The sequence below is a fragment of the Astyanax mexicanus genome, chromosome 7 (genome assembly GCF_023375975.1).
Source record: "Astyanax mexicanus isolate ESR-SI-001 chromosome 7, AstMex3_surface, whole genome shotgun sequence".
NCBI lineage: Eukaryota > Metazoa > Chordata > Actinopteri > Characiformes > Acestrorhamphidae > Astyanax > Astyanax mexicanus.
Window position 1 is genome coordinate 4,249,078 of NC_064414.1, and position 15,027 is coordinate 4,264,104.

The 15,027-nt window shown below is 39.0% G+C and overlaps 1 protein-coding gene across 1 annotated transcript; it reads left to right on the forward strand.

Annotated features, from left to right (window-relative positions):
• Positions 1-5,445: 5,445 nt before the first annotated feature.
• Positions 5,446-14,355, forward strand: syf2 (SYF2 pre-mRNA-splicing factor). The gene is made up of 7 exons (XM_007238566.4): positions 5,446-5,553; positions 6,786-6,884; positions 8,092-8,217; positions 9,697-9,814; positions 10,713-10,803; positions 11,118-11,216; positions 13,896-14,355. The coding sequence occupies exons 1-7, from the start codon at positions 5,536-5,538 to the stop codon at positions 14,059-14,061; spliced, it is 717 nt and encodes a 238-aa protein (XP_007238628.1). The 5' UTR covers positions 5,446-5,535; the 3' UTR covers positions 14,062-14,355.
• The last annotated feature ends 672 nt before the right edge of the window (positions 14,356-15,027 follow it).

Genomic DNA, 15,027 nt, shown 5'->3' on the forward strand with positions numbered 1-15,027 from the left:
GGTCAAAAATGTAGGTGTGAAAGCTCTCTCACTCTCCTCTGACCATAAAATGTCCAAGAGGCTTTTTCATTTTCTATGTATGTTCGTTTTTTGGAGTAGGGGCTTTTTTTTGGACAGCAGCCTCTCAGAAGCTTACAGCTTTTGGTAGGCCTGTTCCAAAGTGCTCTTACCTGAAAGTGACAACTTGGATCTTCTTTCAGACCATAGAAAAGTAGTTACACCTCACTCATGATCTGAACATTGTGAAATAGGCAGTTGTTCAGAATTAAGAACACGTAAACCACCTCGCTGGTGATGGGGCTCTAAAGTCACAGACTGGTCAAAACATAGACTGTATAAAAACACCAATAACAGACACAACACAAGTATTGGAACAGCAGGGCTTGGTGTCTGAACCGGCCCTAGAATCTAAGGAAGAAGGTCATCTAGTTCAAAGAATTCTGCCTTTTTTTTTTTACATCACATGAATGTCTGGGCGTGTGTTCGCTGTTTTCTTGGTAGAGTGATGGCACCAGGATGGACTGTGGAAGGGAATGTGATGCTCTGGGCAATTTTCTGAGTGTGTTGAAAATGCCAGCGTAGATGAAACATTCTAAGTGTTTTCCTTTGATGGCATGTGACACACAGCATCATGGCTCGCATATAGCATAACGTCACAGCCACGCTTGTCCACAGTGTTTGTCGTAGTTGTGTATTTAAAACTTGAAATTACGGAGATATCCATGAGCCAGTTGTACTCATGTGTGCTTAGCAGAATCCACTGATAAGAGTGTTGAAGATGAGCCATGAAATCAGTATAAGCATCTGGCTCTCTGGACTAACTGAAAGCGACATATCTAATGCTGATGAAACCCTGAATAATCACACTAAAGACTGATCAGATTGTTTCAATTCACACACATCTAATCTAGACAAATTTGCTAATTCTCCTCGCTTCATTAAAACCACTCTCAAGCATGCTAGTCCACTAGAAACTGGAGAACCAGGGGGTGTGATTAACTGTCCAATGAGCATAGGCACAAAAGAGGTGTTTCCAATTATGTGGCCAATCCATGAAAAAACATGGTAGATGTTTCCAATAAACTGGACATTGAGAGGAAGTGCAAGGTAGGTGTTTCCAATAAAGTGATCAGTGAGGAAGCACAGAGTCGGCGTCTACAACCAAGTGGAAGCATGGAAGTATAAGAAAGACTTTTTTAAAGGAGTGGTTCACTACGAGGAACTGCATATATGGTAGTGTAGTTGTTTCTAATAAAGTGGCCAGAGAGAAAGCACAAGGATGGTGTTTCCAGTAAAGTGGCCAGTGAGGAAGCACAGACTCGGCGTCTACAACAAAGTGGACAGCGTGGAAGTATAAGAAAGACATTTTAAAGGAGTGGTCAGTGAGAGGAACTGCATATATGATACTGTAGTTGTTTCTAATAAAGTGGCCAGAGAGAAAGCACAAGGATGGTGTTTCCAGTAAAGTGGCTAGTGAGTAGACAAACCAAGGTAGGTGTTTCTAATAAAGTGGCCAGTGAGTGGAATTACAGGGAAGGGGATTTAAAAAGAGGACCGTTTTTTTTCAGATAAAAGTGGTCAAGGAGGAATCACATGGTAGGTGTTTCTAATAAAGTGGCCATTGAGTGTATAAAATAAAGTAGATATTTCTAATAAAGTGGCTAGTAACTGAAGGTGTTTCTAATAAAGTGGCCAGTAAGTGAAAATAACATGGTAGAGGTTTCTAAAAACTGGACAATGAGTGGAAACATAAGGACATAGGTGTTTCTAATAAAGTGGCCAGAGAGAATGCACAAGGATGGTGTTTCCAGTAAAGTGGCCAGTGAGTAGACAAACCAGGGTAGGTGTTTCTAATGGCCAGTATCTATGTGTATTAATATTATATGTGTATTTCTAATAAACTGGCCAGTGCGTAGAAAAAACAAGGAAGGTGTTTTTTTAAATAAAGTTACAAGGTTTCAAAAAAGCGGACAGTTTTTGGAAAAACAAGTTCAGGATATTTATTAAAAGTGTACAAAATAAAGTAGATATTTCTAATAAAGTGGCCAGTGAGAAAAAAAAAAACAAGGTAGAGGTTTCTAAAAAAACTGGCCAATGAGTGGAAGCATATGGAGGTAGGTGTTTCTAATAAAGTGGCCAGTGAGTGTAAACACTAGGTAGGTGTTATACTTCCAGTCACTGGCCACTTTATTAGAAACATCTGCCATGTACTTTGATGTATAGTCTATGTCTAAAACTGTATCTCTGTTTTCCATACAACACTCTTTGGGGTAATTGAATTACGGTTCTCTTTCATCCAGAAAGACTGAGGCCACACACACACACACACACACACACACAAAACATAAATTGCCCCCATACTGCATGTACAGTGTTTGCATAATATCCATACTAGACTACTACTAGACCTTCCATAAAGGATGCCAGTACTGTAAAAAAAAAAAAGCAAAGTAATGTGCTGGTTAGCATTTATGCTAATCCTTTTAGACATATTTCCATTGTGATTTTCCTGCCACCCAGCATTATAGTGCACTCAGGAAGTAGCTCGTACAGCTGCCCAACATCTGCTAGCGCACAAACATCGCCGCCAATAAAATCATTCCATTTCCTTAATTACTATTTCTGTAATTTCCGCAGCCAATGAGCGAGGCCTTATTAATGCCTGGCCAAATCAAACACGACCCCCGGACTCCGCTAGCTGCAGCGCCAGGAGCCAGCCGGTGCCAACGCACGCCCCAGCAGCAGGGAAATCCACCAGCAGACGCACACTGCTGTTCACCACTCGTACAGCCTCCGTGTAGCACCCTTTCATGCTTTCGTTCACGCCCATTTAACAAAATGAACTGCTACTGAGATTGGCTCGATTACCTCCACCCAGATTAACCCCACTTCCATTACCAATAGATCTGAGGCCTTCAACATACAGTATCTGTTCGCACATGTTCTTCCCAGTAGTGTTAACTTTACTCCACTTTTATTATGTAACAAAAAATACACAATACAAAAGTATGTAAACATACCACATTTACTCCCATAGCAAATCTCCATCTGCCTTCCCTGAACACAGCAATGACAGCACTTCAAATTATGAATAATATTGAGTTTAGGTTTACGAGAAAGTCCTACCTTGTGTTTCCTCACTGGCCACTTTATTAGAAACACGTGGCATGTGTTTCCAATCACTGGGCACTTTATTAGAAAATCTTCGGAGAATCTTTGGCTTCAGCCACTAGCAAGTAAATGGAACTTCATAATGTAGAAAAAAAATGACAAAAAAAAGTGAAATAGAGAGCTGTCACACACTGGCACCAAAGGCACACCTTTTCCTCCTATACCTTTGTCTACCAGTGATCTCTCAGCTTTGGACATCGCCCCTTAACTCCCTTATACTCAATCACCTGAGTATCGATTTCACCTGTTCACCTCTCTATATGGACCCCTGCACTTCACTTACTCCCTGCCAAGTACTAGATCTGGTTCTGTCTGACTATACAAATCATTTGTCTTGCCCGTGTATTGTTTATTCCATGTTTGATCCATTTTTTTGGTGTGTGTTATCCACTATGATTTTTGAATACTGCCTACTCTTTATCGGCCCCGAATGTCTCGCCATTCTTAGTATGTTATCTGCCTTTCGTGTTTGCTTTCTGTTTTACTACAGTTGTGGATAGTCTTTATTAATTAAATCCGTGCTTATCTCATACCTGCCTGGTCTTGTAAGTTATACTGATTGTTTAGCTTGCACTCTATAAATACTGTACTTAAAATTGTACGCTCTTAAAAAATAAACTAGCGAATGCTTTTGGCAATAGAGTTGACCCCTCTGGTATCACGTACAAAATCAAGTCAAGTCAAGTGGGTGGATTAAATGTACTGTATCTACCTCACTCTTTCCTTGTGTACAGTGATGCAAAAGCCTGAGCTGATGGGGGTCTGGATCCGCTGTGTTCAGCTTTGTGTTGTCGTGCTACAGCAGTGACGCTTCCATCTGGCGTACAGTCAGAGTGCATCAGTCCATTAGCAGTGCCTCTGATCTGGAGATTGCTTTAATCTAATGCTGTAAACTCTACTTAATTACATCCTCCAAAACAGCGCTCTTAATTATAACAACAATAATCCTGCAGGAAAAGCGGCCGTGTTAGAACAGGACTGCATGCTAGCGCTAGCAAAGCACCGGAGCGAAGACGAGGGCCTCACTTTTGAAGTTCATGACTGGGTTCATCCTTTCCGCTTAGCCATTAACTGAAGTTAATATACTGTCAAATCCAGCGTTCATCATGCTTCATCACGTGGGTGTGGGATCAGATCTTCTGGAAGTGATTGTAGTGTTATTTTAGAAACATTAATTATGAACTTTTTAAAATCTAGCTTATTGTGTAGGTATAACCAGACATGTACACAGCAAAATCGACTATTTAAGAGTTGAATTTAACACTGTCCTAGATAACATATGGTCCCACTCATTATAGTGTTAAAATAACCACCACAAGAGTCAATTTTTTTAGTTAATTCAAAACCGTCATGTCATACATTCAACGCCGAGTCATATTTTTAACATATTTAATTATTATCAGTGTTAACACATTTTACCCCACAGAATAAAACAACTCTCAAATTGTTATTATTTTTGTTTAAGTTCGTTAAATTTAATTATGTATTTTTTCTAAACTTCACCCAAAATTATACACCTCTAGTATCTATGAAGCATTATAAAATGTGAGCTATACCACAGAATAAATTACTTCTTTAACCTATCTAAGCTGTATGTAGAACCACCACAACTAAATCCCATTTAACTACTTACACGTATAACACACACACACACACACACACACACACACAGTTTATCACTGAGGGCTTTTAGAAAAACTCCCAGAGATTTAGAACATATTTACACTGTGATTTTAACACTGTGGATTTTACTTTGTATGTAATGTATTATTAAATGAATAATAAAAAAAAAAATATATATATATATATATATATATATATATATATATATATATATATATATATACAAAAATACATATAAATATACACAAGTTTGATTAAGGTAGAGGTAGAGGTTTCTAATAAAGTGGCCAGTGAATGTAAACACTGCCACTTTATTAGAAACATCAGCCTTGTACTCAGATGAGTGTAAGTTTGATTACAAATTATGAATAAATAATTCTATATGTAAGAATATAAAACTACTACTTTATGCACTACATTATGTAATATTCATAAATAATGGAAGGGATTTGTATAATTAAATGTACTTTTTTGTACTATTTAAACTATTTTGTTACATGCTGAATTTGTGAAAATAAAAATATTGAAGTACTACCTTAATTACTATTTATGTATTTATTACATTTATACGCTTGTAGATTAAATGTATATGAATACTATGTTAATCATCACAATCAGTGATGGTTTGGAGAGCCACGTTACCTGCTGCTGCTGCTGGTAGGAACTGTAGTTTCCTCGGGCAGGTTTCTCCACGGCGCTCTGTGCGGCGGACCGAGCTCTCTGCTTACGAGTGTTGTGATCATGGCGTCTGGCACAGAGGTAAAAACATCCTAATAAAATCATTAGAACGCGGTGATTTATAGTGTTTTATAGCTATTTTACTTCATCTGTGTGTTCTTAACCTGGTGTAGAGCTGATTAACGGTGAGAGAAGTCGTTTTAAAGGTTAAAAGCGTGTTTTCCTGGATAACGGACAGACCGCTAACAGCTAGCTTAGCTTAGCTTAGCTAGTGAACGTAAGATATGAGTTAAACTCAGACTCGTAACTGTTATACAATGTTTAAATTAAAACGAACTTATATCCGAACGTTTTATTTAAGGTTACTTAACGTGTTGTTTTAAACTTCCCACTGTTCATTTAACTAATATTTCTTTACTTTAACGTTCCCACCGGGCCTTTAGCCTTGGAAAACCTAGTTTAGGAAAATAGTAACGTTAAGTAACTTAGTTAACTTAGTAGTAGTTAGTTAGTAGTAAGTTTCTAGCTAGCTAGTTAACTAAAGCAACATTGGACAGAGCGGTTTTAGTCATTTTTAACATTAACGTTACATTTATTGTGTTTCTACAGAGCTCTTTAAGTGAAATGTTTAAACAAAAAAAAAACACGGTGTATGGTCACGACTTATTAAGGCGTGGAAACGAGATCCTAATGCTTGGTCACAACTTATTAATGCGTATGAATGAGATAATTATGTAATTGCCAGATAGTAATAAAGCTTGATTTTCTGTACATTAATGCCCATAAAGAAGATTAAATATTACATCAAAACACCAATCCAAGGATTATCTTTTGTATGAAAACGGAAAGTGAATTGCTGCTGCTCCAGCTCAGCCAATCAGCTCTCTCTCCTGCCCTGCCTCTAAACACATACATCACCCAGTGCCCCATCCAAACTACCCCTTTTTCAAATTTGAGCTGAGGGTGGATTCAGCAAAAAATAGGGGGTTTAGTACCCTTTAAAAAATAACTATAACTGTAACCAATATAGCTATTGCATGCACACGTATCTTTTAAAAAGTTTTGAATTTGATTTATATAAATCCATTTTGCCTGCTGTGTTTAGCCATTGAAATGAACTTTATAATGTTTTTGCAGTGATGTTGTAGAAACCTTTTATGTGAAACAGAGCATCGGAGCTGTGTTATAAGAGTATTGATATGCAGTGATATAACAGTTTTTTTTTTTTTTTTTTATATATAAGCACCAGCTCATATGTATTGTGCGTCTGCCACAGACTCTAATTCATCAGTCTCATTAATTCTTTCTTAAAGGTGTCCACGCCAGTCATTGATGGTGAGCCAGTTGAGACTGCGGCATCCCAGAAGAGAGAGGAAAGGCTGAGAAAGTTCAGAGAGCTTCATTTTAAAAGGGTAAGCATTTCATCGCCATTATAGTCAATACAAGACTTATATTTACTGTGTGTGCTGGGCACAGATGGGATTTGGCCTCCGCTTTAAACCCACCTATCCAGTGAACACAAGCATACACACTAGTGAGCACACTAGAGCTAGTCCATAATTCCCAGGGTGCCTGGGGCCCTAAAGCAAAATTCTGATTAGGGGCCCACTGACCTGAGCAGTTGCAGCTTGCCAAACCTGGGTATGAAACACAATCTTGTCATATGCTGGTGTTGATCCACTGTGTTTTATTATCAAGTCCAAAGTCAGTGTCGTTTTGTTTTTCCACAAAATCTTACAGCACTTCATGCTTCTTTCTGCTGACAATGTTTATGGAGATGCAGATTTCATTTTCCAGCAGGACTTGGCACACTGCCCACACTGTCAAAAGTACCAATTGGTCTTGTATAAAATTCTAGTTTTCTGAGACATTAATTTAAGTTTTTTTTTTTTTTTCATTAGTTGTTATCATAATCATCAACAATAAAAAGTGTTGGTAATTATATGGCTAAACTAAGCTTGGAGCAGAATAGGGATCGGGTCAGCATTTGGCTCAACAGCATGAATCCAGCAGCCCAGGCTGGTGGAGGTGGTGCAGTGGTGTGGGGCATGTGTTTGACCTCTTTTGCGCCTGTTTGTACCAATAAATCCTCAGTTAATCATGTGCATCTTCTCACAACCACAATTTAACCACCTTGTAAAGTCTGCTTCAACTATGATAATGCGCCGCACACCAAAGTAAATGTCATTTCAGTTGGTTTTATGAACATGACAATAAGTTCAGAGTTTTTTTATTGATCTTTTTACTCACCAAAACTGCATCTAATAGATGTGGTAGATCCAGTGATTCGGAGCGTAAAATTGCTTTGGAACAATCAGCAGTAATTGTGAGACAAAATCATGCCAACATGGACCAGTGTGTCTTTTTAGCAGGAAATGGGTCGCATACTCCTGCTTTATCTTCTATTAACTGTACATTCTAGACACCTTTTGAATGTGGGGGAACATGGAGATTCACAGCATGAAAGTGCAGTCTGGGTCTTGGGTTTCATCCATTTAGATTGCATATTAGCAGATAGAGACATTAAACAAATGTTGTGTTTTACAAAGTGAGAATATATATATTTTTTGACATGTTTTTAATTGTTATTATGTGTGTTTATGTGTCTTCCTGAAATAGAATGAGGCTCGTAAGCTGAATCACCAGGAGGTAGTGGAGGAAGACAAGAGGCTGAAGCTTCCCTCAAACTGGGAGTCAAAGAAGGCCAGACTCGAGTATGAGCTCATGGTGGACCAGAAGAAGAAGGTAGGTTTATGAAGACTGTTTGCCAAAATCGTTCCAAACCTTTTTACAGTTAAAGGTTTCCTTATGGCAAGTATGCTTGAAAAATAGTTGTATTTATTTAATGGTGTACCAAGTATTCTGTGCTTGGTACTAGGTATGTACCATATTGTATTGTACGCCATAATATCGCTGACATTTTTGAATATGGTGAACAATGTTATATCCTGAAATATTGTGCCATATCACCCAACCCTAATTATCACATCATTTCACATTTTATTTTACTGTTTTAGCAAAAGCAATACACTGTTCTCATTTCCTTTTATATATCTACTAGATACAGATTATTTATGTCCAGTATCATTTATTTTACATTAATTCTGGATATGTAGAGATATTTGGAAAACAGTATTGCCAAGAGTATCAGTATTGCAAAAATACCATGAAATATCGTGATATTATTTTAGGGCCATATCGCCCACCCCTACTTGGTACACCCACTGCAGGCGTAAACATAAACATACCTCAGACATTTGACTTGTGTTGTACATTTGAGTTAAAATAAGATGTAAATGTAGCGTTTTGCGACAGGGGACTTCTGATTGGGCAAATAATGAGTTCAGAGATCTTCAGAGAAATAAAATCAGTGCATCCCTGTTAATAAGGATTCAGACTAGTTTGGTGAGAACATACTTGGATTTCTTCACTGAGCTGGGAATAGGAATCAAAGTTAAGACGTCATTAGTCCTCAAGCTAGTCTTCTGGACCCCCAGATGCTTCAAATCTACCCCTCTATCTCTGTGTGTTTCAAATTGGGTTGGCGCTGCAATGTGACTCGGTCAGATTCTCTAGAATGGTCCATTTCATATCAAACCACTCTGAAAGATCCTACATCTCAACCATTTAATTCCTTTTAGAGGTTTTCCGGGGAAAAAAATGGAATGTTCCTTTCAAACAATGTGTTATAATGTAATAAATGAGTGAGTGTGAGAGGGGAAATACTGTCCATTTAAAAATGGTCTTTGTTATTACGTGATGAGCAGAACAAGCGGCTCTGTTTCGTACGCGCACAAGACTTACCATCTTCTGAGAACACAGTTAGGTTGTGTTTCATGTGATACAGCAACAAAGTATCACATGTCAATCTGGGCAATATTAAACTTTTTTTATCAAAGACCCCGTTTTGCTGTTAGCCCTTGTTAAAAGAAGAAATTTACAGTTGGGTCTCATGGGACTGCATCTGGAATCGACAAATGTCCCCAGGTGTAAGAGATCATCCTGCTTTACCGCAGTTGCACACATGCTGAATGGCGTAAAGTGTCAAAATGTAAGTTTAAAGTGTACGTGTAAATGATTTAGAGCTCCTTTTATCACGGAAAACTTTAAAGTCCTGTATGTGCTGTTTTGCTCAATTTCAAAATGGCAGTAATATAACCTGACAATGACCAGTATATAAATACACTAGTTTAAGTCCAAACATTTTTCTCGTGTGTGAATTAGGACTGTGCCGAGCGCGGAGAGGACTACAATCGTGTGAAACTGTTGGAGATCAGCGCTGAGGACGCAGAGAGGTGGGAGAGGAAGAAAAAGAAGAAAAACCCAGACCCTGGCTTCTCAGGTAGGATATTAGAGCTAGCATTTATTGTGGTCATGTTATGGAGCATTCTGTCACAATTCAGCCCTTTTGTTGCAGATTTTTATTGTTTAATTCACTACCCAGCATGCACTGAAGAAGGCACATTAAACATTAAAGGTTGTACAAATGATAACATTCTCAATGCCTATTACCATATAAGACAATCGTTTAAAAAAAAAAACACCAGGGAAGATCTTAAATTTCTTCTCGCATCTTAACCTCAAACACCTAATTTAATACATATTTAGCAAAAACTTTTTTCCCTTAATCATGCTAGAACCATTGAACGACTTTACCCATTCTGGATATGTAAAACCAAGTGTATTCCACAAAAAGCCCAATATGTGCTGAAGTGGCAATAAAACTCTTACAACCATAAATAATCCATCATTATGAGCCTGATTTAAACTTGACATTTTCGTAGTAAGTATAGTCTTAAAATAAACTTTATTAACTACAATTTCGAGTGGTAGGTGAATTTCCATTATTCTGCCTGGTGGCCGCATCCGCAACGCGAGTTCAGATATTTGAAAGTTGAGGCTAAAATGTGATGTTAAATTCTGTCACTTGCACCCTGTATACAAACGGATTTGCTTATGATCCATATAAAGCATTTCAGTTATAAAGCAACTGGGCGTTCTTCATTCAGCATGAGTCATTATTTCTGTCTCTCTCCAGTATGGCCACCATGTGCTGAGATTAAAGGCTGTAGAAATGAAACCATACCAAGCTTATTTTTTGACACCTGTTTGTGATCGGTTCTGGTAATTAGGTAATTGCAGTCTGCCCTCGATCTCTCACTCCTCTGTCATCTCTCTTGCTTTTATATAATCATTTCATTCCTTCGTTCCTTTTCCTCACTGTTTTGTTCTCTCCGCAGGATACGCCGAGGCCCAGCTGCGGCAGTACCAGAGGCTCACCAAGGCGATCAAGCCCGATATGGAGAGCTATGAAAGACAGAGAGAGGAATAGTAAGAACCAACATCTGCTAAATGACATTTTACCACTGCTGTACAACAGTTAGCCTAATGTATTCTCTGTAATGTCTTTTGGAGGTACTGCAGTAATGCGCTTTTAGATGGCACCCTGTCATTTCTTATTATTCCATGTTTGACAATCATTGAAGAAAGAGAGGGGGGGGGGGGGTGTGGGTCTGCTGGTTCAGCCAGCGATGCTGCTGCTGCTGCTAAAGTCTTAGAGGAATCATTGTATTTAACACAGGATTTATTTAATGGAATCCTCATATGACCTTATCTGTTTTTTGTTTTTTTTTCTTTATTCACAGTGGTGACGATTTCCACCCCACCTCTAACAGCCTGATCCACGGCACTCATGTACCTTCAAAAGAGGCCATCAACCGCATGCAAGAGGACGTGGAGAAACAGTAAGAGGGGGCCGGGTGTGGGGTGGGGGGCCATGAGGGAGGTGGCTGGTGTTTGCGTGTGTGAAGACCCATATTTCTTAATGGTCCACAATGGGTTTAATGTGCTGAATGAGATTCCCAGATAAAGATAAGTGATTTAATCTGCAGTGAAGGCACTCCAGAGATCACAGGTTCGAATTCTGGTCACGCAGCTTGCCGTCAGCTGCCAGAGCCCTGAGACAGCACAAATGGCCTTGCTTGCTCTCTCTGGGTGGGTACAGTAGATGGAGCTCTTTCCCTTCATCACTCCTAGGGGGATGTCAATCAGCACAAGGCTGCGTCTGTGAGCTGATGTATCAGAACAGTGATCCATACAGATCCATACGTCTCATCCCTAGTACCTACCAGTTGATCCTCATGGGCCATACCTTAGATCTTATAGGATGTAAAAAGGATTGGCTGTTAATGTTGATCTAGGTGCCAGATACCACAGCACCTAGATCTTCAAATGTATTGTAATTGAGACTATACCTCAGCATTTTAAAGCTGTTTTGATGGCACAAGGGGCACCTATTCAGTATATTAGGCAGGTAGTTTGCTACCACTTTAAAATAAGACTACCTACAAAGGGTTCATACATAGTTTACAATTGGTTTATAAATGGTTACTAATTAGGTTGTAAATGTCTTAAAAATCATTAATAAGTTATAACACATACGTAAAAAGAGTAACAATGACCTCTTGTTGGCCAAATTGGAAACCCACAGCCATCTATATTGTTGCCCTTTCTACGTATGTGTTATAACTGATAATAATGCATTTACAACCTAATTAGTAACCATTAATAAAGTCATTGTAATCCATTTATAAACCCTTTATAAAGGTAGTCTTATTTTAAAGTGGTACCGGTCATTTTAATGTAATGGCTGTTTGGTGTAAATTTCTGTTTATAGACTGCTGCCTGCTGATGTTGGGCCCCCTGCTTCTTAGAGCACATCTGCACTCCTGATTAGCGTTGTCGGAAAGTTCCGGAGAGCATGCAGCAATTAAGATGGATGTATTTACATTATGGTGCCTCACATTCTGCCCTCTTCTGCATGTGCTGCTCCTGGCCCTGTTTGCCATATTCTCCTGCTATAAACGTGCAGATTCTTATCTATATAGAAGTATATAAGTGTGTGTGTGTGTGTCTGTGTCTGTGTGTGCAGGAGGACATGCTCTGCAGTAGATTAGACTCTTTCTGCTCTTCTGTTTTGGGGAGCTGCTTTTAGCTCCTGTGAGAGATTATACGGGGCTGTGGCTGCCAGAGCATGACGCACAACCACACTTTGAAGATGTTCAAACAAAGTGTGTGTGTGTGTGAGTGAGTGTGTGTGTGTGTGTGTGTGGTTAAGGAGGTGTATCTTATTGAGTCTCGAGGCTGACACTGTTGAAGTCAGAAAATCAAACATTAGACGGGTAATCCATAAAGTAAGAGCCTGTGTGTTTGTGAAAATGTGTATTATAGAGTTTGAAAATGAAAGCCAACTCCATAGAGTAAGAAGCTCCATGTATTTGTTTTTGAGGGCAAATTGTGCCATTTGTTGGACTAACAATTTGGACTAAATTTGCTTGGGTTTACAAGTAAAGGTGCAAAAAACCTGTTTACAGTCAGCTCTATATACTGACAATTTGGGGTGGGCGATATGGCCCTAAAATAATATCACAATATTTCATGGTATATTTGCAATTAACTATACTCTTGGCAATATGATTGCTTAAAGGTCAGGGCTGTCAGGAAATAGACTTGAATTCTGTTGATTTTTCCAAGAAAAGTGGTCGAATATCTGTTCAGAATTGTGACAGAAGCTTCTTGAAAAGGTGCAACATGTTAAAAAAAAAAAACATGTCCTCAAAAATATGTTCTGCTGTATTTATATTTCTAGCGTAACATACAGCTCTGAAAAAAATAAGAGACCACTTCAGTTTCTGAATCAGTTTCTCTGATTTTGCTATTTATGGGTTTATGTTTGAGTAAAATTAACATTGTTGTTTTATTCTATAAACTACAAACAACATGTCTCCCAAATTCCAAATAAACATATTGTCGTTTAGAGCATTTATGTGCAGAAAATGAGAAATGGCTGAAATAACAAAAAAGATGCAAAAGAAATAACAAAAAAAACAAGTTCATATTCATAAAGTTTTAAGAGTAAGAAACTCAATATTTGGTGGAATAACCCTGCTTTTTAATCACAGTTTTTTTCCATGCATTTTGGCATCATGTTCTCCTCCACCAGTCTTACACACTGCTTTTGGATAACTTTATGCTGCTTTACTCCTGGTGCAAAAATTCAAGCAGTTCAGTTTGGTTTGATGGTTTGTGATCATCCATCTTCCTCTTGATTATATTCCAGAGGTTTTCAATTTGGTAAAATAAAAGAAACTCATTTTTTAAGTGGCCTCTTAATTTTTTCAGATCTGTATGTATAATTCTGACCCTGTGTTGTAAAAAAAACTCAGATTCTTAGTTAACCACTGAAAGCCTAATATTGTTATAGGCTTTGTTATCTTCATGTTATTTTTGTGAACATAAATATCTGACCATAGCTGTATGATCCTAATTCATAAGTAAGCAAGGTGCCTGCTCCTGATTTCACATTAAAACTGAGGGTTTATGTCTTAATACGTTTCTTAAACACTGTTCTGTGTTCTTTCTAGAATTGAGAAGCGAGCCAAGTACAGCCGCCGCAGGGCCTACAACGACGACGCTGACATCGACTACATCAACGAGAGGAACGCCAAGTTCAACAAGAAGGCTGAGCGCTTCTACGGCAAATACACGGCAGAGATTAAACAGAACCTGGAGAGAGGGACAGCGGTGTAACCCCCAGTACTGCCACCAGTACTGCCACAAAGGACATCATTCTCTTCTTCTTCTTCTTCTTCTCTTTTTTTTTTTTTTAATTGCTTGTGTTTTCAATTAACGTTGCTCTGATTATGTGCTGATATGTAGAGTTTATGATGGTCAGCCTCTGTATGATTTGATAGTATAAAGATATGACTTTCAGGGAGCATTAAACGCCTCATATAACAGATAATTACTCCTCTGTTCATCGGCCGTGTGAAAATGTTTGTGCTACACATAAATTTTTAATAAATCTGTCCGTTTTAAACATTACTGTCTTTGCGGCCGAGCGTGGGTCCGTTCGAGAGGACGGAGGGCATGGCTGAGCGTGAGAAGTCGGCCCTGCCGTTTTCCTGCGTGGTGTGAAGGGGCAGTCAGTTAAGGCTCGTAGCCTTTGTAAAAGTGTCAGTGTGTAGGTACTGCAGGGCAAAAAACAATTCACCAATTCAATTAGGCCATTATCTCCTCATCAGGTCTAGATGCCCCAGAGCGGCGAGATATCAGAGGGAGAGACTTGTGACCTGAACCAGCTTCAAAGTGGAGTACAGTTGTTCCCAGGCTGAGTTGATTCATTCCCACGTCAGTGCCCTATCCAAGTGTCCAGGCGCCCCCTAGAGGCAGAGACAGTTAATGCTGCACTTTTACAAGGTAACAATGAGCGCGTTTACATCAGAGGTGCTCATTCCTGGTCCTGGAGATGTGCCACCAATGGGGAACACACCTGAGTCTACAATGTTCACATGTCCCTGAAGGCTATAATTAACTGGATCAGATGTATGAGAGGGGGGGGGGGGGGGGGGGGGGGGGGGGGGGGAGTCTACAGGGCAGAAGATCTCCAGGTCCAGGAATGAGCCCCCCCTGGTTCACCTGCACTCGAAAATCCATTCCAAATCAAAGTACTGCAGTTATCTGATATTCAATTAGTCATACAAACAGCGTACTCTT